Source organism: Pristiophorus japonicus, chromosome 2 (assembly GCF_044704955.1).
Source record: "Pristiophorus japonicus isolate sPriJap1 chromosome 2, sPriJap1.hap1, whole genome shotgun sequence".
NCBI classification, from domain to species: domain Eukaryota; kingdom Metazoa; phylum Chordata; class Chondrichthyes; family Pristiophoridae; genus Pristiophorus; species Pristiophorus japonicus.
The window spans coordinates 178,463,587-178,487,938 of record NC_091978.1 but is presented as its reverse complement, the minus strand read 5'-3'; the positions used below and the strand labels follow the sequence as shown (position 1 = coordinate 178,487,938).

Below are 24,352 nucleotides of genomic sequence, written 5' to 3'. Positions count from 1 at the left end.
GAAGCAGCTGAACATTGTTGGGCCTAGGACACTGCCCTGAGTAACTCCTGCAGCGAGTTCCTGGGGCTAAGACAAACGCACTCCAACAACCACAACCATCTTACTTTGTGCTAGGTATGACTCCAACCAGTAAGAGTTTTCCTTCTATTCCCATTAACTTCAATTTTACTGGGGCTCCTTGATGTCAAAGACAGTTAATCTCACCTCAGGAATTCAGCTCTTTAGTCCATGTTATAATCAAGGCTCTAATGAGGTCTGGAGCCGAGTGGTTCTGCCGGAACCCAAACTGAGCATGGGTGAGCAGATTATTGGGGAGTAAATGCCACTTCATATAGCACTGTTAACAAAACATTCCATCACTTTGCTTATGATTGAGAGTAGACTGATGGGGGCAGTAATTGGTCAGATTGGATTTGTCTTGCAGTTTTCCACATTTTCGGGTCGATGCCAGGGTTGTAGCTGTGCTGGAACAGCATGGCTTGAGGCACAGCTACTTCTGGTGCACAAATCTTCAGCAGGACAGCCGGGATGTTGTCGGGGCTCATAGCCTTTGCTGTATTCAGTGCACTCAGCTGTTTCTTGATATCACATGGAGTGAATCGAATTGGCTGAACACTGGCTTCTGTAATGGAGGGAACCTCAGGAGGAAGCAGAGGTGGATCATCTGCTCGGAAATTCTGGGTGAAAATGGTTTCAAACACTTCAGCCTTGTCTTTTGCTCTCACGTGCTGGGCTCCAAAATCACTGAGGATGCCGATATTCATGGAGCCCCCTCCTCGCGTTAGTTGTTTAATGGTCCACGACCATTCACGACTGGATGTGGCAGGACTACAGAGCTTTGATCCGATCCGTTGATTATGGGGTCACTTAGCTCTGTCTATATATATATATATATGCCACTTCCATGATTTAGCATAGAATCATAGAAACACAGAAATTTACAGCATGGAATGAGACCATTTCAGCCTGCCTGCGCCGGCCGACCAAGAGCTATCCAGCCTATTCCTACTTTCCAGCTCTTGGTCCGTAGCCCTGTAGATTACAGCACTTTAAGTGCACATCCAAGCATCTTTTAAATGTGGTGAGGCTTTCTGCCTCTACCATGCTTTCAGGCAGAGAGTTCCAGACCCGCACCACTCTTTTGGTGAAGAAATGTCGCTTCATATCGCCTCTAAACCTCCCCCAATTACTTTAAATCTACGCCCCCTGGTTGTTGACCCCTCTGCCAAGGGAAACAGGTCTTTCCTATCCACTCTATCTAGGTCCCTCATAATTTTATACACCTCAATCAGGTCTCCCCTTAGCCTCCTTTATTCCAAAGAAAACAGACCCAATAGCTCCAATCTTTCCTCATAGCTAAAATTGTCTGGTCCAGGCAACATTCTTATAAATCTCCTCTGCACTCTTTCCAGTGCAATCACATCTTTCCTATAATGTGGTGACCAGAACTCCACTGCAGCCTAACCAGTGTTTTATTCAGTTCAAGCATAACCTCCTTGCTCTTGTATTCTATGCCTCGACTTAAAAAGGCAAGTATTCCATATGCCTTAACTACCTCATCTACCTGGCCTGCTATCTTCAGGAATCTGTGGACCTGCACTCCAAGGTCCCTTTGTCCCTCTACATTTTTCAGTGTCGTACCATTTAATGTGTATTCCCTTGCCTTGCATTCTCCCCAAATGCATTACCTCACATTTATCTGGATTTAATTCTATTTACCACTGTTCTACCCACCTGACCAGGATATGGATATCTTCCTGCAGTCCGCAGCTTTCTTCTTTATCAACCACACAGCCTAGTTTAGTGTCATCTGAAAACGTTTTAATCATACCCCCAACATTTAAGTCATTGATATATACCACAAAAAGCAAGGAATCCAGCACTGAGCCCTGCTGAACCCCACTGGAAACAGCCTTCCAGTCACAAAAACACCTATCAACCTTACTCTTTGCTTCCCGTCTCCGAGCCAATTTTGGATCCAACTTGCCACTTTGCCCTGGATCCCATGGGCTATTACTTTCATGACCAGTCTGCCATGTGGGACCTCATCAAAAGCTTTGCTAAGATCCATATACACTACATCATATGCACTGTCCTCATCGACCCTCCTGGGTTATCTCCTCGAAACATTCAATCAAGTTAGTCAGACACAACCTTCTGTTAACAAATCCATGCTGACTGTCCTTGATTAATCCATGTCTTTCCAAATGAAGATTTATCCTGTCCCTCAGGATGTTTTCCAATAATTTTCCCACCACTGAGGCTAGGCTGACTGGCCTGTAATTACTCTGTCTATTCCTTTCTCCCTTCTTAAACAAAGGTACAACATTAGCAGTCGTCCAATCCTCTGGCACTACACCTGTAGCCAGAGAGGATTGGAAAATGGTGGTCAGCGCCTCTGCCATTTCCTCTTTTGCTTCTCTTAATAGCTTGGGATACATTTCATCCGGGCCTGGGTATTTATCTACATTTAAAGCTGCCAAACCCCTTAATACTTCCCTCCCACTATGTGTATCTCGTCTAATATTTCACACTCCTCCTCCCTCATTGCAAAATCTGCATCGCCTCTTTCTTTTGTGAAATTGGATGCAAAATATTTATTAAAAATCCTACCCACATCTTCCACCTTCACACACAGATTTCCTTTATGGTCTCTAATAGCCCCCACTCTTTCTTTAGTTATCTGCTTACTCTTAATATATTTATAAAACATCTTTGAGTTTACCCTGATTTTACTTGCCAACATTCTTTCATGCTCTCTTTTTGCTTTCCGGATATCTTTAGTAATTGCACTCCTCCACTTCTTATACTCTTCTAGAGTTTCTGCGGTGTTGAGTTCTCGGTATGTCATAAGCTTCCCGTTTTTTCTTTATCTTACCCTGTATGTCCCTTGACATCAAGGGGGCTCTAGATTTGTTAGCCCCACCCTTTTTTTTTGTATGAAGAGAACATACTTGTTCTGTACCCTCAGGATCCCCTCCTTGAATGCATCCCACTGCTCTGACACTGATTTACCATCAATTAGCTGTTTCCAGTCCACTTTGATCAAATCCCATCTCAGCTCAGCAAAATTGGCTTTACCTCAATTGAGAACTTTTATTCTTGGTCCCCCTTTGTCCTTTTCAATAACTACCCTAAATCTTACTGAATTATGATCACAACCACCAAATTTCTCCCCCAATGATATCCCTTCCACCTGGCCCTCTTCATTCCCCAAAACCCCCCGTGTTGGGTTTATTACATACAGGCTAAAGAAATTCTCCTGAATGATTTTTAGGAATTCCGCACCCTCTACCATTCACACTTTTTTTCCCAGTTAATTAGGGTAGTTGAAATCCCCCACTATTACAGCTCTATCGTTTTTGCATGTTACAGCAATTTGCCCATATATTTGTTCTTGTATCTCCCTCCGACTATTTGGGAGTCTATAAGTACACTCCCAGTAGCGTGGATTGCCCCTTTTGTGTTAATTCAACCCATATGGCCTCATTTCATGACCCCTCTAAAATATCATCCCTTCTCACAGCTGTAATTCTTCCTTTAATCAATTCTGCGACCACCCCTCATTTTTTACCCCCCTCTATATCCTGTCTGAAAACCCTGTAACCAAGTAACTGTAAGTCACGTGTTGCAGCTTCCCCAGGATGGCACTTCATTTTTAGGTACGCCTGGTGCTGTTCCTGGCATGCTCTTTTGCACTGCTCATGGAACCAGGGTTGGTCCCCTGGCTTGATGGTAATTGTAGGTTGAGGGATATGCCGGGCCATGAGGTTACAGATTGTGGTGGAATACAATTTTGCTGCTGCTGATGGCCCACAGCACCTCATGGATGCCCAGTTTTAAGCTGCTAGATCTGTGTTGAAACTATCCCATTTAGCACAGTGGTAGTGTCACACAACACAATGGAGGGTGTCTTCAATGTGAAAATGGGATTTCGTCTCCACAAGGACTGCGCGGTGGTCCCTGCTCCCAATCTTGTCATGGACAGATGCATCTGGGACAGGTAGATTGGTGAGGACGATGTCAAGTAGGTTTTTCCCTCATCCTGGTTCACTAACCACCAGCCGCAGTCCTAATCTGGCAGCTATGTCCTTCAGGACATTGAAGTCCCCCACCCAGAGTACATTCTGTGCCCTTGCTAACCTCAGTGCTTCTTCCAAGTGGTGTTCAACATATTGAGTACTGATTCATCAGCTGAGGGAGGGCGGTAGGTAGTAATTAGTAGGTTTTCTTGCCCGTGCTTGACGTGAAGCCATGAGACTTCATGGGGTCTGGAGTCAATGTTGTGGACTCCCAAGAGCCACGCTCTCCCGATTGTACAACACTGTGCCGCCACCAGGGATGATGATGAAGGATTCTGGGTGAAAGGTATGATTCTGTGGGTATGACTATATCAGGCTGTTGCTTGACTAATCTGTGGGATAGCTATTTCAGAGGGCAGTTAAGAGTCAACCACATTGCAGTGGGTCTGGAGTCACATATAAACCAGACCAGGCATGGATGGCAGATTTCTTTCCCTAAAGGACATTAGTGAACCAGATGGGTTTTACTACGACCCGATAGTTTCATGGTCACTATTGCGGATATTAGCTTTTTATTCCAAATTTATTTAACTAAATTTAAATGCCCCAGCTGCAGTGGTGGGATTTGAACTCAGGTCTCCAGATCATTAGTCCAGGTCTCTGGATTACTAGTGCTGTAACATAACCACTATGCTACCACTCCCAACTGGGGCAGGTAACAGACAGAATGCCAGGCGGGGTGGGGGGGTGGTGGTTTACTGGGTAGCTTGCTGGGCTGGAGAAAACACTCCTGCTATTCCTGGCCCACAAGCAATCCTGTAAAGGTACTTTGGAATCAGCTCTTCTCACCTCCTTTAAGCAGCTGAATTTTGAGGCAACCAACCGCCTGTGGTTAAAAATAGAATGACTGCTAAAATGAAGGCAGGCAGCCTCATTATAATATTTAAATGATCAACCCGCTTTCTGCGAGCGGATTGGTTGCCCGCCCCTTGTCCCACTTCCGTTAAAACCAGTTAGCCCAACACATGTGGTTGGGAAAACACTGGAGTCCATTATAAAGGAAGCAGGAGCAGAACATTTAGAAAATCATAATACAGTCAAGCAGTCAGCATGGTTTGATGAAAGGGAAATCATGTTTGACAAATTTGCCGGCGTTTTTTGAGGATGTAACGAGCAGGGTGGAAAAAGAGAAACCAGTAGATCTGGTTTATTTGGATTTCCAGAAAGCATTCGATAAGGTGCAACATAAAAGGTTACTGCACAAGATAAGAGCTCACGGGGTTGGGAGTAATATATTAGCATGGATAGAGGATTGGCTAGCTAACAGAAAACAGAGAGTCGGGATAAATGGGTCATTTCCAGGTTGGCAAACTGTAACTAGTGGGATGCCACAGGGGTCAGTGCTGCAATGAGCTGGGAATGCCTCTAGTAAAGCACAGACATACAAACAGCAAGTCCTGGCAAGCTCTGAATAGTTAATCTTACTTTAGGTTACAAAAAACATCCAGAACTTGCATGCACAAAAAAGCAGGGGGCTGTGGACCACGATATTGAATTTCTTTAGTTAACAGTGGCAGGTCTGGGAACCTTCATGAACTCAATGCTCAGACTTCTCACATACAGACTGTGGGCAGAGTCTCAAAAAATGCTTTCCGTAGTCCCCTTTGTGGAAGTACTTCATATTCACACCAATATTAGTTTAGGAACCATTTATCACAAAAATCAATGTTCCCATCTTCAAAAAGTGAGAATTTTGCAGAAATTATTAGAAAATAGGCAGAAATCTCGTCAAAACCCAGAGTAATGACGTAATTGCGAGTTACTTAAATGACAAATCACAACTGCTGTATGTCAGTACTGCAAAATCAGCCAATCACAATCTCTGTATTAGATTGATTAGAGTCAGTGACTGCATGCACCGAAATAATGGCGTGATGTATGCACGTAGTTACGGGAGCCAAAGGCAACATAATTGCTTTTTCGGACTCCAGTTGGATAGAATTTTTCACGAGTGTTCATTCGTCAGTGGAAATTTACTGGAACTCAGGAAGCTAAAATTGCAGAGAATGCCATTGAAAGTTTAGATCTGGAGCTGGTTAATGCACCAGAAAGACTCGCAACAATCCCACATTCGATTGGATATCATCGGCAGTGCTACAAATGTTTCACTGATAAATCCAAGATCAACAGAGCCAAGAAGGGAAAGTCAGAATTATGAACGTGAGTACATTCAAATATATATATTTATCACATATCAATACTGAGAAGAATGAAATTAAAACATGACAAATGTCTATCACATTCATTTACCTCTCTTTTTGTCTCCGTTTTTTTCCACCCCCCCGCCCCCGTCTTTTACATTATTCTTTTCCGTTTTCTTTTACTTGTCTTTTGATTCCTGCGCAGCTGAAGCACCCATTGCAGAACCAGTACAGAAAGAAGAGGGGAGGAGTGAAGCCGCCACCAAGGTTTGACTGCTTCGCTCAAAGACGGCAGACCCCAAGGTTATACCTGTGAAGGCTTCCCATCTTCTTCCAGTGCAGTGCCTTCTCTGCAAGAAGTCCAGAACATTGCAGAGAGACATAGCCGAAAGAATGAGGGACTGGTACAATGCAAGACTAAAACTGAAGGTAAACTGTTCCTTGCAGCAGAAACTTGCAAAGATGAGGCAATCCTGTTGCACATCCATGGACAAGATCTTGTTGCCCTTGAAACAAGGTATCATCATAGCCGCTACCAGAGCTACACCAGATTTCTGACCAGAAAGGAGCAGGAAGACCCTTCAGAAGGCAACCTCTACTGAACAGGATTTGGGCACTTCTGTGATACAGTGATAGAGGGCAGGATTGTAAAGAACCATGAAGTTCTTAGAATGACAAAGCTGTTTTTTAGGATGCATTTCAGTTGGTGCTCTGGAATGGGGAAGGTGAAATCAGTGAAAGTCCTGATCACCAGCAAAGAGCACTGTTCGACATTTGAGAAGTTAGGGACCTCCTTTGCTGTTTCACAATCTCTTTCTGAAGAACTAGAGGCATACACTTGCGAACTCTACTGGCAGAGTGGACGCAGAAATGTGAACCAGGCCAGATGTCAAATGTTCATACTGGAAGTTATGCAGAGAAGTGCTTGCCATCAAATAAAGATTCACTGTACAAGCATATACAGTGTGCCAATTATCAGTCTGCAATTCACAAGCGATGTCTTGAGAACATGCTGGAAATCCCATCTCCAAAGGACCATGAGTGAAAACTTCAAAATGATATACTTGTCACAGATTGGATGACACTTCCTCCAGCACCAGCAAGTGTAATGGAGCTTGCACATTGTTCAAGCAAAAAGACCCAGTGTGCACAAGGAAGGTGTTCTTGTCTTCTCAACAAGTTACCTTGCACCAACATCTGCTTGTGTGTAGATTGTGAGAATGTTGCATATTTGCCAGAGACTACTAGGGCTGAGGAAGCAGATACCCTTGATTCTGATGATAATTCATAGATACGCATTCCTTTTCAGTCTCCAACTTTTTTTCAGATCTATTTTGTTTTTTCAGTACTTGTGTCTTAAAAAAAAATCAGTACTATTACTTTTATTATAATTACATGGTTGACAAATGAGTGCGAGTGTCCGTCTAAAATGACAATAAGTGTGTATGAAATAAATGGTTGCTATGGTAGATTTCTTTCTTAGCAATGGATATGAAAACAAAACTTATATTTATGTATAACTGCATCAAATGATAAGTTCCGACCTCAGATGTCCTCAGTGATACTTATTTTCACCAATTCTTATATTACCCATGTTTAAAATTTAGCAGTAGCACTGATATATCACCATTGCTGGGGAAAAGAAAGTCCATGGCAACAATTTTATGTTTTTCTTGGTTTTTGGCCATTTCTCACTAACACTCAATTTTCAGACTTAGCAACATTTGGTTTTTGCTTCAAATACATATGTTTAACATATTTAGCATGGTTCTAGGTACTTCCCAGACGGAGACTACAGAACTAAAACTCTAGGCAAGAAAACAGGCTTCGGCCCACAGTCTAATAGTCACTGTGCTTTGATCACCAGAGGCACTTCTCGCACAGAAAATACTATTGTATTAGTAAATTTAAAAATTTGTTTTAAATATTCTAATTTGTTTGTAAAGATGTTATAAAAAAAAAATCCTTATTCCTCACAGTAAGTGCTCAACTTAATGTGGAAACCAAGATTTTACAAAAAATATTTTGAGCAATTTATTTGGTTGGTCTTGTCTCATTAATTGCTGACCATTCATCATTTTTTTTTTAAATTTAATAAATGCTACTTGGTACAATAAGCCCAATTCAGTTGTGATTTCTTCCTACGAAATTTGAGCTGCGAGTGCAAGTGCAACAAAAATGTTCATATAAAAAAAAAGTCCAAACTGCAACAAAAAAATGCTTGATATAGTTTCTTTTAACAGAAGCCAGCAAAGAATGACTAAAAAAAGGATTAAGAAAGGGAAGATAGACTATGAAAGTAAACTAGCACGAAATATAAAAACAGATAACAAGTATATAAAAAGGAAAAGAGTGGCTCAAGTAAATGTTGGTCCCCTAGAGGATGAGACCGGGGAGTTAGAAATGGGGAACATGGAGATGGCAGAAACTCTGAACAAATATTTTTTAATCAGTCTTTACGTAAGAGGACACTAACTATATTCCAACAGTGGATAGTCAAGGGGCTATAGCAGGGGAGGAACCTAACACAATCACAATCACGAAGAACATAAGAAATAGGAGCAGGAGTAAGCCATATGGCCACTCGAGCCTGCGCCACCATTCAATAAGATCATGGCTGATCTGATCATGGACTCTGCTCCACTTCCCTGCCCACTCCCCATAACCCCTTATCGTTTAAGAAACTGTATTTCTGTCTTAAATTTATTCAATGTCCTAGCTATCACAGCTCTCTGAGGCAGAGAATTCCATAGATTTACAACCCTCAGAAGAAATTTCTCCTCATCTCTGTTTTAAATAGGCAGCCCCTTATTCCAAGATCATGCCATCTAGTTCTAGTCTCCCCCATCAGTGGAAACATCCTCTCTGCATCCACCTTGTCAAGCCCCCTCATAATCTTATACGTTTCGATAAGATCACCTCTCATTCTTCTGAATTCCAATGAGTAGAGGCCCAACCTACTCAACCTTTCCTCAAAAGTCAATCCCCTCATCTCCAGAATCAACCTAGTGAACCTTCTCTATACTGCCTCCAAAGCAAGTATATCCTTTCGTAAATATGGAAACCAAAACTGCACACAGTATTCCAGGTGTGGCCTCACCAATACCCTGTATAGCTGTAGCAAGACTTCCCTGCTTTTATACTCGATCCCCTTTGCAATAAAGGCCAGGATTCCATTGGCCTTCCTGATCACTTGCTGTACCTGCATACTATCCTTTTGTGTTTCGTGCACAAGTACCCCCAGAGAGGTGGTCCTCAGTAAGAGAATGGGACTAAAGGCAGATAAATCCCCTGGACCTGATGGCTTGCATTCTAGGGTCTTGAGAAGTAGCGGCAGGGATTGTGGATGCATTGGTTGCAATTTACCAAAATTCCCTGGATTCTGGAGCGGTCTCAGCAGATTGGAAAACTGCAAATTTAACACTCCTATTTAAAAAAGGCAGACAAAAAGCAGGAAATTATATAGACCAGTTAACCTAACATCTGTGGTTATGAAAATGTTAGAGTCCATTAATTAAAGAAGCAGTAGCAGGACATTTGGAAAAGCAAAATTTGGTCAGGCAGAATCAGCATGGATTTATGAAGGGGAAGTCATGTTTGACAAATTTGCTGGAGTTCTTCAAGGATGTAACGAACAGGGTGGATAAAGGGGAACCAGTAGACGAGGTGTATTTGGACTTCCAAAAGGCATTTGACAAGGTACCACATAAAAGGTTACTGCACAAGATAAAAGTTCACGGGGTTGGGGGTAATATATTAGCATGGATAGAGGATTGGCTAACTAAAAGAACAGAGAGTCGGGATAAATGGTTCATTCTCGGGTTGGCAATCAGTAACTAGTGGGGTGTCGCAGGGATTGGTGCTGGGACCCCAATCTATATTAACGACTTGGAAGAAGGGACCGAGCGTAACGTAGCCAAGTTTACTGACGATACAAAGATGGGAGGGAAAAAAAAGTGACAGGAGGACACAAAAAATCTGCAAAAAGGACATAGACAGGCTAAGGGAGTGGGCAAAAATTTGGCAGATGGAGTATAATGTTGGAAAGTGTGAGGTCAAGCACTTTGGCAGATAAAAAATCAAACAGCAAGTTATTATTTAAACGGAGAAAGATTGCAAACTGCCGCAGTACAGCGAAACCTGGGGGTACTTGTGCATGAAACACAAAAGGATAGTACACAGGTACAGCAAGTGATCAGGAAGGCCAATGGAATCTTGGCCTTTATTGCAAGGGGGATGGAGTATAAAAGCAGGGGAGTCTTGCTACAGCTATACAGGGTATTGGTGAAGCCACACCTGGAATGCTGCATGCAGTTTTGGTTTCCATATTTACGAAAGGATATACTTCCTTTGGAGGCAATTCAGAGAAGGCTCAGCAGGTTGATTCGAGAGATGAGGGGGTGGGGGGGGGGGGGCGGGTGACTTACGAGGAAAGATAAAGTAGGTTGGGCCTCTACTCATTGGAACTCAGAAGAATGAGAAATGATCTTATCGAAACGTATAGAATTATGAGGGGGCTTGACAAGGTGGATGTTTCCATTGATGGGGAAGACTAGAACTAGAGGGCATAATCTTAGAATAAGGGGCCGCCCATTTAAAACTGAGATGAGGAGAAATTTCTTCTGAGGGTTGTAAATCTGTGGAACTCACTGCCTCAGAAAGCTGTGGAAGCTGGGACATTGAATAAATTTGACAGAAATAGACAGTTTCTTAAATGATAAGGGAATAAGGGGTTATGGGGAGTGGGCAGGAAAGTGGACCAGAGTCCATGATCGGATCAGCTATGATCGTATTAAATGACAGAGCAGGCTAGGGGGGGCCGTATGGCTACTCCTGCTCCTATTTCTTATGTTCTTATGATTAATTTGATCAGTAATTAACTATATTGCAGCAAATTGTATCCATTTCTGGCTGGAATTTCAACCCAAAAAAGATTAAAAGCATGCCAATGAAAGATAGCTTAACTATAATCTTCCAAGTTCTCTCGATTTAGGAACCATTGCTTTAGGTTGGAAAACTGCACGTCACTCCACTATTTAAGAAAGGGGAGTGGAAAACCTGGGAATTATAGACCAGTTAGCCTAACATTTGTTGTCAGGAAATTACTACAGTCTATAATAATGGATAGAGTGACTGAACACCTTGAAAATTTTCAGCTGATCAGAGAGAGCCAGCATGGATTTGTAAAGGGTAGGTCATGCCTGACGAACCTGATTAATCACCTTTTCAAAAAATTCAAAGTAGTGGACTGGGGAATGTCGAAGATGTTACTTACGGACTTCCAGAGGCATTTGATAAAGTCCCTAATAAGAGACTGTTAACTAAAGTTAAAGCTCATGGAATTGAAGGCAAATTATTGACCTGCTTAGGAAATTGGCTGAGTAACAGGAGACAGAGAGTAGGGATAATGGGCAGTTTCTCTAATTGATAGGATGTAACCAGTGGTGTCCCATAGGGATCTGTGTTGCAGTCTCAACTATTAAATCATATTTATTAACGACTTAGATGATGTGATAGAGAGGCACATATCCAAGTTTGCTGATGATACAAAGATAGGCAGTATTATAAGCAGTGTAGATAGAAACATAAAATTACCAAGAGATATTAATAGATCAAGTGAATGGGCAAAACTGTGGGAAATGGATTTTAATGTAGGCAAGCGTGATCTAAAAAGGATAGAACAGAGTACTTTCTCAATGGTGAAAAAACAAACAGTGGCAGTCCAAAGAGACTTGGGGGTCCATGTACACAGGTCATTAAAATATCATGGACAGATACAGAAAACAATCAAAAAGGCTAATGGAATGCTGGCCTTTATATGTAGAGGACTAGAATACAAGAGTCTAAGTAGTTATGCTACAGCTATACAAAGCCCTGGTTAGATCTAATCTGGAGTACTGTGTTCAGTTCTGGACACCACACCATAGGAAGGATATATTGGCCTTGGAGGAAGTGCAGCATAGAATTACCAGAATGATAATTTAACCCTTGGAGTCAAGTTATGAGGAAGATTACTCAAATTAGGGTTATATTCCCTGGAATTTAGAAGGTTAATGGGTGATTTGATCGAAGTTTTCAAGATATTAAGAGGACGTGATAGGGTAGAGAGAGAAATAATTTTTTTTCTCACGGTTGGGGAGTCCAGGACTAGGGTTCATAGCCGAAAAATTAGAGCCAGTCCTTTCAGGGGTGAAAGTAGGGAACACTACCATACACAGAGAGTGGGAGAAGTTTGGAACACTCTTCTGCAAATGGCAACTGATGTTAAGTCAATTGTTAATTTTAAATCAGAGATTGATAAATTTATTAACCAAAGGTATTAAGGGATATGAGGTAAAGGTGGATATATGGAGTTAGGTCACAGGCCAGCCATGATCTCATTGAATGATGGAACAGGCTAGAGGGAGTAAATGGCCTACTCCTGTTCTTATGTTCCTAATAAGTTAGTTTTATAAATGAAAACTTACCTGGATTTTTCATAATGTAGTGCACCATTTGTCCAACTGTGTCAGCATTGCACTCATTATTCGTGTCATTGAATTCTAAAAAATAAAATACAAAAAACAAAATTGAGTGGGATAAAATACCACAACTCAAGAGTAGGGCATCATAAATATAATAACCCATTTGGTCAGCAGTGTAGGAAATGTTACAGCAAATCTAACACAATGGGGTAACATCACTTCATTGTTAATATCCCAGCAAGCTTGTATGAAGAATGCTGATCCTAAAAAGATGGATTCTGTATTTTTGCAATCTCTGTTCTAGGACCTTCCCACTTGTTCCAGTCCTGTGTGCCGATTTCTCCTTCCACCTCATTTCAGGTAGCTCACTCTTCATCTTCCCAAATATATGTCCTAATCCAATCTGGTATTCTAGTTTTTGTTGCGACTTTTTTCCTTTCAAGTTGGATCTTAAAACTCATCATATCATGATCACTATTCCCAAGGTGCTCATCCATATTTAGCTCACCTACCCAAACTATTTCCTTACTCACAACCAGATCTGGCAAGTTCTCCAATCTTTGCAGGCCTACTAACATACTGCTTGAGGAATGAGACTTGCATACATTTTAGAAATTCCAATCCTTTTTCTCCATTTACTCACTCTTTGTCCCAATTAATAAGTGGATAATTAAAGTCTCCCATAACAATAATTGTTATAGAAACATAGAAATTTACAGCGCAGAAGGAGGCCATTTCGGCCCATCGTGTCCACGCCAGCCGACAAAGAGCAGCACAGCCCTTGGTCAGCAGCCCGAAAGGTTACATATAAATCTATGAACAATGACGGAAAGGCAAAGAGCACCCAGCCCAACCAGTCCGCCTCACATAACTGCGACACCCCTTAGATTGAAACATTCTACACTCCACCCCACCCGGAGCCATGTGATCCCCTGGGAGAGACAAAAACCAGATTAAAAACCCAGGCCAATTTAGGGAGAAAAAAATCTGGGAAAATTCCTCTCCAACCCATCCAGGCAATCGAAACTAGTGCAGGAGATCACCCTGGCCGTATTCGATTCCCTACAGGACTTACCATTATATCTGCGCCTTCTAACAATAGGCCATCCAGTCAAATCCCAATTAGCAGCTCTAGGTCCATAACCCTGCAAAGTGGTGAGGGTTTCTGCATCCACCACTCTTCCAGGCAGCGAGTTCCAGATCCCCACAACCCTCAGCGTAAAGAAGCCCCCCATCAAATACCCTCGAAACCTTCCACCAACCACCTTAATCTATGCCCCCTCATTATCCCTGCTCACCTTTCTAATTAGCTGCAGATTTTCTTTTATTTCCTTCCAATAATTTAGAGGTGTCTACTAATCTCTAAATACTAAATGCTAAGAAAGCAATAAAGCAATAAAGAAAGGAAAGATAGATTACGAAGGTAAACTTGCGCAAAACATAAAAACATAAAAACAGATAGTAAAAGCTTTTACAGATATATAAAACGGAGAAGAGTGACTAAAGTAAATGTTGGTCCCTTAGAAGATGAGAAGGGGGATTAATAATGGGAAATGGGGAAATGGCTGAGACCTTAAATAATTATTTTGCTTCGGTCTTCACAGTGGAAGACACAAAAACCATGCCAAAAATTGCTGATCACGGGAATGTGGGAAGGGAGGACCTTGAGACAATCACTATCACTTGGGGGGTAGTGCTGGACAGGCTAATGGGACTCAAGGCAGACAAGTCCCCTGGTCCTGATGAAATGCATCCCAGGGTATTAAAAGAGATGGCGGAAGTTATAGCAGATGCATTCGTTATAATCTACCAAAATTCTCTGGACTCTGGGGAGGTACCAGCGGATTGGAAAGCAGCTAATATAACGCCTCTGTTTAAAAAAGGGGGCAGACAAAAGGCAGGTAACTTATAGGCCAGTTAGTTTAACATCTGTCGTGGGGAAAATGCTTGAAACTATTAAGGAAGAAATAGCGGGACATCTAGATAGGAATAGTGCAATCAAGCAGACACAACATGGATTCATGAAGGGGAAATCATGTTTAACTAATTTATTGGAATTCTTTGAGAATATAACGAGCATGGTGGATCGAGGTGTACCGATGGATGTGGTGAATTTAGATTTCCAAAAGGCATTCGATAAGGTGCCACACAAAAGGTTACTGCAGAAGATAGAGGTACGCGGAGTCAGAGGAAATGTATTAGCATGGATAGAGAATTGGCTGGCTAACAGAAAGCAGAGAGTCGGGATAAATGGGTCCTTTTTGGGTTGGAAATCGGTGGTTAGTGGTGTGCCACAGGGATCGGTGCTGGGACCATAACTGTTCACAATATACACAATGGAAGCAATACGGTGGAGGAGGATTTCCTGGAGTGCATAAAGGATGGTTTTTTAGACCAATATGTCGAGGAACCAACTAGGGGGGAGGCCATCTTAGAGTGGGTGTTGTGTAATGAGAGAGGATTAATTAGCAATCTCGTTGAGCGAGGCCTCTTGGGGAAGAGTGACCATAATATGGTGGAATTCTGCATTAGGATGGAGAATGAAACAGTTAATTCAGAGACCATGGTCCAGAACTTAAAGAAGGGTAACTTTGAAGGTATGAGGCATGAATTGGCTAGGATAGATTGGCGAATGATACTGAAGGGGTTGACTGTGGATGGGCAATGGCAGACATTTAGAGACCGCATGGATGAACTACAACAATTGTACATTCCGGTCTGGCGTAAAAATAAAAAAGGGAAGGTGGCTCAACCGTGGCTATCAAGGGAAATCAGGGATAGTATTAAAGCCAAGGAAGTGGCATACAAATTGGCCAGAAATAGCAGCGAACCCAGGGACTGGGAGAAATTTAGAACTCAGCAGAGGAGGACAAAGGGTTTGATTAGGGCAAGGAAAATGGAGTACGAGAAGAAGCTTGCAGGGAACATTAAGACGGATTGCAAAAGTTTCTATAGATATGTAAAGAGAAAAAGGTTAGTAAAGACAAACGTAGGTCCCCTGCAGTCAGAATCAGGGGATGTCATAACGGGGAACAAAGAAATGGCGGACCAATTGAACAAGTACTTTGGTTCGGTATTCACGAAGGAGGACACAAACAACCTTCCGGATATAAAAGGGGTCGGAGGGTCTAGTAAGGAGGAGGAACTGAGGGAAATCCTTATTAGTCGGGAAATTGTGTTGGGGAAATTGATGGGATTGAAGGCCGATAAAATCCCCAGGGCCTGATGGACTGCATCCCAGAGTACTTAAGGAGATGGCCTTGGAAATAGTGGATGCATTGACAGTCTTTTTCCAACATTCCATTGACTCTGGGTCAGTTCCTATGGAGTGGAGGGTAGCCAATGTAACCCCACTTTTTAAAAAAGGAGGGAGAGAGATAACACGGAATTATAGACCAGTCAGCCTGACATCGGTAGTGGGTAAAATGATGGAATCAATTATTAAGGATGCCATAGCAGTGCATTTGGAAAGAGGTGATATGATAGGTCCAAGTCAGCATAGATTTGTGAAAGGGAAATCATGCTTGACAAATCTTCTGGAATTTTTTGAGGATGTTTCCAGTAGAGTGGACAAGAGAGAACTAGTTGATGTGGTATATTTGGACTTTCAGAAGGCTTTCGACAAGGTCCCACACAAGAGATTAATGTGCAAAGTTAAAGCACATGGGATTGGGGGTAGTGTGCTGATGTGGATTGAGAACTGGTTGTCAGACAGGAAGCAAAGAGTGGGAGTAAATGGGGACTTTTCAGAATGGCAGGCAGTGACTAGTGGGGTACCGCAAGGTTCTGTGCTGGGGCCCCAGCTGTTTACACTGTACATTAATGATTTAGACGAGGGGATTAAATGTAGTATCTCCAAATTTGCGGATGACACTAAGTTGGGTGGCAGTGTGAGCTGCGAGGAGGATGCTATGAGGCTGCAGAGCGACTTGGATAGGTTAGGTGAGTGGGCAAATGCATGGCAGATGAAGTATAATGTGGATAAATGTGAGGTTATCCACTTTGGTGGTAAAAACAGAGAGACAGACTATTATCTGAATGGTGACAGATTAGGAAAAGGGGAGGTGCAAAGAGACCTGGTGTCATGGTACATCAGTCATTGAAGGTTGGCATTCAGGTACAGCAGGCGGTTAAGAAAGCAAATGGCATGTTTGCCTTCATAGTGAGGGGATTTGAGTACAGGGGCAGGGAGGTGTTGCTACAGTTGTACAGGGCCTTGGTGAGGCCACACCTGGAGTATTGTGTACAGTTTTGGTCTCCTAACCTGAGGAAGGACATTCTTGCTATTGAGGGAGTGCAGCGAAGGTTCACCAGATTGATTCCCGGGATGGTGGGATTGACCGATCAAGAAAGACTGGATCAACTGGGCTTGTATTCACTGGAGTTCAGAAGAATGAGGGGGACCTCATAGAAACGTTTAAAATTCTGACGGGGTTAGACAGGTTAGATGCAGGAAGAATGTTCCCAATGTTGGGGAAGTCCAGAACCAGGGGACACAGTCTAAGGATAAGGGGTAAGCCATTTAGGACCGAGATGAGGAGGAATTTCTTCACCCAGAGAGTGGTGAACCTGTGGAATTCTCTACCACAGAAAGTTGTTGAGGCCAATTCACTAAATATATTCAAAAAGGAGTTCGATGAAGTCCTTACTACTAGGGGGATCAAGGGGTATGGTGAGAAAGCAGGAATGGGGTACTGAAGTTGCATGTTCAGCCATGAACTCATTGAATAGCGGTGCAGGCTAGAAGGGCCGAATGGCCTACTCCTGCACCTATTTTCTATGTTTCTATGACCTGGAAGAGGGGACAGAGTGTAGTGTAACAACATTTGCAGATGACACAAAGATTAGTGGGAAAGTGGGTTGTGTAGAGGACACAGAGAGGCTGCAAAGAGATTGAGATAGGTTAAGCGAATGGGCTTAGGTTTGGCAGATGGAATACAATGTCGGAAAGTGTGAGGTCATCCACCTTGGGGAAAAAAAACGGTAAAAGGGAATATTATTTGAATGGGGAGAAATTACAACATGCTGCGGTACAGAGGGACCTGGAGGTTCTTGTGTATTAATCCCAAAAGTTAGTTTGCAGGTGCAGCAGGTAATCAGGAAGGCGAATGGAATGTTGGCCTTCATTGCGAGAGGGATGGAGTACAAAAGCAGGGAGGTCCTGCTGCAACTGTATCGGGTATTGGTGAGGCCGCACCTGGAGTACTGCGTGCAATTTTGGTCACCTTACTTAAGGAAGGATATACTAGCTTTGGAGGGGGTACAGAGACGATTCACTCGGCTGATTTCGGAGATGAGGGGTTTACCTTATGATGACAGATTGAGTAGACTGGGTCTTTACTTGTTGGAGTTCAGAAGGATGAGGGGTGATCTTATGGAAACATTTAAAATAATGAAAGGGATAGACAAGATAGAGGCAGAGAGGTTGTTGCCACTGGTCAGGGAGACTAGAACCAGGGGGCATAGCCTCAAAATACGGGGGAGCCAATTTAAAACCAAGTTGAGAAGGAATTTCTTCTCCCAGAGGGTTGTGAATCTGTGGAATTCTCTGCCCAAGGAAGCAGTTGAGGCTAGCTCATTGAATGTATTCAAGTCACAGATAAACAGATTTTTAACCAATAAGGGAATTAAGGGTTACGGGAGCGGGCGGATAAGAGGAGCTGAGTCCACGGCCAGATCAGCCATGATCTTGTTGAATGGCGGAGCAGGCTCGAGGGGCTAGATGGCCTACTCCTGTTCCTAATTCTTATGTTCTTATGTTATGTTCTTATGTAAATTCATATCCATTACTCCTACACTGGCTCATAACCAACTTCCCCAACCATGTAGAAAGTTCCAGTGGCCATAAAATAAAATTGTTCACGACAACTTCCAAATATTTGCACACAAAGCAGTTTATCTGTTGGTCTAGTGCTGTTGAAGCCACTCCACAATATGAAAGGGGCAATTTCCATTAGCAGAGTTAGCTTTAAGTCCCAGAGTCACAGTTTTCAAGTTTCTATCTATGCATGATGAAAGGGTGAACAAAATAAGTTTCACTTATGATACAGAAAATTGAATAGCATCTAAAATGGCTGTCCATTAATCATCGATAAATTTCACAAAATTGAATTATTCTGTAAAAGTCCCACTAGTTGCAGTTGTCACAAAATTAATTATTGTTACTCTTACCCATCTGCACCTCAGCAACCTTCTCTTCACATTCTGACTCGCTGTCCGTTGTGCATCCATAGCCTTTTTTTACCAGAACATGGCAAATTAATATTCCCAAAAGTCCTGTTAGAAAGAAGACAGGTACCAATACAAATGCGATGTACTCTGGATGTCCATTATCTGTCTTCGTTTGGTTCTGTCCTTCACCGAATGTTAAAGGGACAGGATCAATCCAATTCTCTGAAAATCAGCAAAGGAAAAATTAAGTATCTCATTAAAATGCCTAATATATTTAATGTAATTTTCTTCCAACACTGCTTTTTGAAGCTGGACGGTATGGCTCCACAAGTGCCAAATGCTCTCCAGTACCTCACCCAAGGAGAAGGGAGGAACAAGAGGTACAGTCACACGCACTCTACCAGTTGGGGCTTGGCTCTAATTGTAAGATTGCGCCTCCTTGTTCTGGTTCCCTCACGAGAGGAAATAGTTTCTCTTTATCTACCGTAACAAATCTTATCATTTTAAACACCCTGACTCGATAACCCCTCAATCTTCCATACTCAACCTGTCCTCATAATTTAACCTTTAGCTTCAGTATCATTCTGATGAATCTGCTTTATCCACCCCACCAGGCCAATATACCCTTCCCGAGACGTGGTGCCCAGAACTTAACAAAGTACCTAAATCTCTTTGCTTCTCCACAGTTCCTAGTATCTCACTATTTTGAAATACTCCAATTTGTCTTACTTAGATCCTAAGTGGATAACCTCACACTTCCCCACATTGAACTCCATTTGACATCATTTTTTCTCACTCACTTAACCTGTCTATGTCCCTTTGCAATGACCTGCTCCCATTTACACTACTTACTGTGCCTCACAACTTAGCAATTCAACAAACTTTGATATTCAGCTCTCCTTCATCCAAATCATTGATAAATATAGTGAAAAGTTGAGGCCCCAGTACAGATCCCTGGGAAACAGCACTGGTCACATCCTGCCTATCAGAGTAGGTACCCTTTCTCTCTACTCTCTGTCCCCGACTTACCAACCAATTTCCAACCCAAGGTGGCCTCCAATCCCATGCACTTTCATTCTTGCTAATAATCTCTTGTGCAGAACTTTATCGGTGGTCTGTTAGACATCCACATTAATAAAGCCGTCATCATCTTCTTCTTCGGCAATCCCCCGGAGTCGAGGATGACTTGCTTCAACACTAAAATGAGTTCTAAGGTGACTGATGAGATCAATGTGGGATCTGCAGTCTCTGTCACAGGTGGGGCAGACAGTGGTTGGAGGAACAGGTGGGTGGAGTGCTTGATTTGTCGTACACTCCTTCCGTTGTTTGTACTTGCCTTCCGCGAACTCCCGGCGAAGAGTCTCGAAGTGTTCGGTGCCTTCTCGGATGCTCCTCCTCCACTTTGAGCAATCTTGGGCCAGGGATTCCCAAGAGTCGGTGGGGATGTTGCATTTTATCAAGGAGGCTGTGAGGGTGTCCTTGAAGCATTTTCTCTGCCCTCCTGGGGCTCACCCGCTGTGACGTAGCACAGAGTACAGCGCTTGTTTCGGGAGTCTAGCATCGGGCATGCGGACAATGTGGCCTGCCCACCGAAGCTGGTCGAGCATGGTCAATGCATCGATGCTGGGGATGTTGGCCTGAGAGTGGATGCTGACGTTGGTGCGCCTATCCTGCCAATTAATTTGCAAGATTCGGCAGAGGCAGCGCTGGTGGTACTTCCCCCGTGCTTTGAGGTGTCTATTGTACATAGTCCATGTCTCTGAAACATATAGGTGATCGGGTACCATTACTGCTCTGTAGACCACGAGCTTGGTGCTAGGTTTGAGATCTTGGTCTTTGGACACTCTTTTCCTGAAAGTCCGAAGGCTGCACTGGCACACTGAAGGCGATGTTGGACTTCGTCATCGATGTCTGCCCTTGCTGATAGTAGGCTCCCAAGGTATGAGAAGTGGTCCACATTATCCAAGGTCTTATCGTGGATCTTGATAACCGGGGAGCAGTACTGTGTGGCGGGGGCTGGTTGGTAGAGGACCTTTGTCTTACTAATGTTTAATGTGAGGCCCACACTCTCGTATCCTTCAGTGAAGATGTCAATGAGGGTTTGGAGTTCGGACTCCGAGTGTGCACTAACGCAAGCATCATCTGCATATTGTATTTAAATGACAGAGCTTGGGGCAACCTTGGATTGCTTCAGAGGTTGAATAATATCCTGCTTGTCCTGTAGATTAGGGGGGAGATGAAGCATTGCAGCAAGGAAGATTGAGAAGAGCATTGGTGCGATGACACAGCCTTTCTTGACCCCAGTCTGCACTTGTATTGAGTCTGTGGTGGATCCGTTGGTAAGAATCACAGCTTGCATGTCATTGTGAAGCAGGCGGAGGATGGTGAATTTTTAAGGACAGCCGAATTTGAGTAGGACACTCCATAATCCCTCACTGTTCAGAGTTGAAGGCCTTTGTGAGGTCAAAGAAAACCATGTAGAGAGGTTGATGCTGCTCTCTACATTTTTCTTGGATTTGTCACGCAGTGCAGATCATGTCCGTTGTGCCCCTTAGTGGCATTGCATCTCTGGGAGGAGCTCTTCAGCCACTGGGAGGAGACAATTGAGGAGGATTCTTGTGATGATTTTCCCTGCGGCAGAAAGCAGGGAAACTTCTCTGTAATTACCGGGCTTGTCCCCTTTCTTGAAGATGGTCACGATTATGGCATCGGAGATCCCCTGGCATGTTCCCCTCCTTGAGAGAGATGAGGTCATGGATTTGCACCAAGAGTACTTCTCCGCTATGCTTTAGTATTTCGGCGGGGATTATATCTGCTCCCTAGGCCTTGTTTTACAGTTTTCGGATGGCCTTTTCAACCTCCTGCTGGGCTGGGATTGTGCCGAGGTGGTGATGGGTAGCATGTTATGGGATGGAGTCAAGGACACTCACATCAAAGACAGAGTCTTGGATAAGGAGATCCTCGAAGTGCTCCTTCTAGAGGGCACTGACTGCCTCTCTGTTCTTGGCTCTCAGTGGAATAGGACTTGGGTGCTTGGGCCATAGGTGGACTTGACTGCGCTAAAAAATCCACGCACGTCGTGATTGTCGGCTAGATGCTGGATCTCCTGCACTTTTTGCGTCCACCATTTGTTCTTTAGGTCACGAGTTTTTAGTTGGACCTCGGCCTTCAGTTGTCTGTAGGTCTGCTTTCTTTTGCTTGAGTTATGGAGTTGTTTCCAATTCAGAAATGCCTTGCGTTTGCAGTTTATTAGCTACTGGATCTCCTGGTCGTTCACCAGTTGTCATGTTTTCTGGGAGAGTAACCAAGATTCTCTTCACAGGTGCTAATTATAGTGGACTTGAGGGCAGACCAGGTACTATGGACACTCTGTGGCTCCGGTTCATTGGAGGTTATCAGGTTGGCTGAAGAGAGCTTTCTTTGCATGGTCTTGGAGTGCTTCAGTGTTGACCTTTTGGCGGCAGCATGTGTGTTTCCCCAACTGTTTTGAGGCTATGTTGATGGAAATAACAGAGCGGATTAGGCGGTGGTCAGTCCAGCAGTCATCAGCTCCCGTCATGGATCGAGTGATGCGGACGTCCTTGCGGTCCCTCGCTCAGATGATGGCATAGTCTAGCAGATGCCAGTGCCTGGAGCTAGGATGTTGCCAGGAGACCTTGTACTTGTCTTTCTGACAAAACAAGGTGTTGGAAATGACAAGTCCATGTTTTGAGCATTTCGTCAGGACAGGATACCATTGGAGTTGGTTTTCCCTACCCCTTCCCTGCCAATCACCCCTCTCCAGAGGTCTGTGTCCTTTCCAACTCTGGCATTAAAGTCGCCAAGGAGCATCAGATTGTCACTCGTTAGGACTCGGAACGGAGATTGTTCAAGGTTGGAGTAGAATTCCACTTTGGCCTTGTCCGTAGCTTCCAGGGTTGGGGCTTACGCACTGATGACCATAGCATACTGGTTCCGGGTTAGGGTGAGCCGAAGGGTCATGAGGCGTTCGTTTATCCCGAAGGGGGAATCTCTAAGATGTCAAACTAGCTCATTTTTGATGGCGAAGCCAACCCCATGGAGACAGCGTTCTTCTTCTGATTTGTCTTTCCAGAAGGTGGTGTATCCAGCACATTGTTCCTTGAGCTGACCTTCTCCTCTCAGTGTCTCGCTCAGGGCGATGATGTTGATGTCGTAGCGTCCGAGTTCCCAGGCAATGATAGCAGTACGACATTCTGGTCTGTTGCTGTTGGGGTTGTCCATGAGGGTCATAGAATAGAATCATAGAAATTTACAGCATGGAAGGAGGCCATTTCAGCCCATTGTGTCCATGCCAGCCGACCAAGAGCAATCCAGCCTAATCCCATTTTCCAGCTCTTGGTCCGTAACCCTGTAGGATATGACACTTTTCCCCTCATATCTCCTCTAAACCTCACCCCAATTACTTTAAATCTATGCCACCTGGTTGTTGACCCCCCTCTCCCAAGTGAAATAGGTCCTTCCTATCCACTCGATCCAGGCCCCTCATAATTTTATACACCTCAATCAGGTCTCCCCTTAGCCTTCTCTGTTCCAAAGAAAACAGACCCAGCATTTCCAATCTTTCCTCATAGCTAAAATTCTCCAGTCCAGGCAACATTCTTATAAATCTCCTCTGCATCCTTTCCAGTGCAATCACATCTTTCCTGCAATGTGATGACCAGAACTGCACACAGTACTCCAGCTGCGGCCAAACCAATGTTTTATATAGCTCAAGCATAACCTCCTTGCTCTTGTATTCCATGCCTCGACTTATAAAGCTAAGTATTCTGTATTCTATATGCCTTCTTAGCCATCCTACCTGGCCTGCTATCTTCAGGGATCTGTGGACCTGCACTCCAATGTCCCATTGTTCCTCTACACTTTTCAGTGTCATACCATTTATTGGGCCCAAGTTTCGGCCTTAGTTGCTCCTGATTTTTTTTTTGAGTAACTGGTGTAGAACGGAGTATCTTAGAAATTCAAATTCTCGGCATTTAGTTTACTCCAGTTCTAGTCAGTTAGAATAGTTTCACTTTGGAACAGAATTTTTTTTTCAAAAGGGGGCGTGTCCGACCACTTACGCCTGTTTTCAAAGTTTGGGCAGTGAAAACTTACTCCAAATAACTTAGAATTGAGTAAGTGAAGATTTTTGTACGCTCGAAAAAATCTTGTCTACACTTTAGAAAATCAGGCGTAGGTTACAAATCAGGCGTAGGGAATGCCGGGGGGGGGGGGGGGGGCGATTTAAAAGGGAAGTTTACAAACATTAAACGCTTCAGTTTTACAAATATAGAGCCATCATCAATAATAAATGATAAAAACATCATAAATCAACCAACAAATCAATCAAAAAAATTAAGAAAAAATATATATTTTTTAAATCAATAAATAAAACATTTTCTACTTACCGACTGCAGCACCGGGAGCCCTCCAACAGCGTGCTGGGATCCCCCCCCCTCCAGTGTGTCTCTGTCAGTGTCTCTATCTGTCTGTG

General features: G+C 43.4%; 1 protein-coding gene across 1 annotated transcript in view; it reads right to left on the bottom strand.

Moving 5' to 3' along the window:
- Window positions 1–24,352, bottom strand: part of LOC139229182 (RELT-like protein 1) — a 117,398-nt gene that overhangs the window by 69,662 nt on the left and 23,384 nt on the right. The window contains exons 3-4 of the mRNA XM_070860838.1: window positions 18,859–19,080; window positions 12,691–12,765 (exon numbers count right to left, since the gene is read on the bottom strand). Coding sequence (XP_070716939.1) covers window positions 12,691–12,765; window positions 18,859–19,080 — 297 coding nt within the window. The remainder of the gene's footprint in view (window positions 1–12,690; window positions 12,766–18,858; window positions 19,081–24,352) is intronic.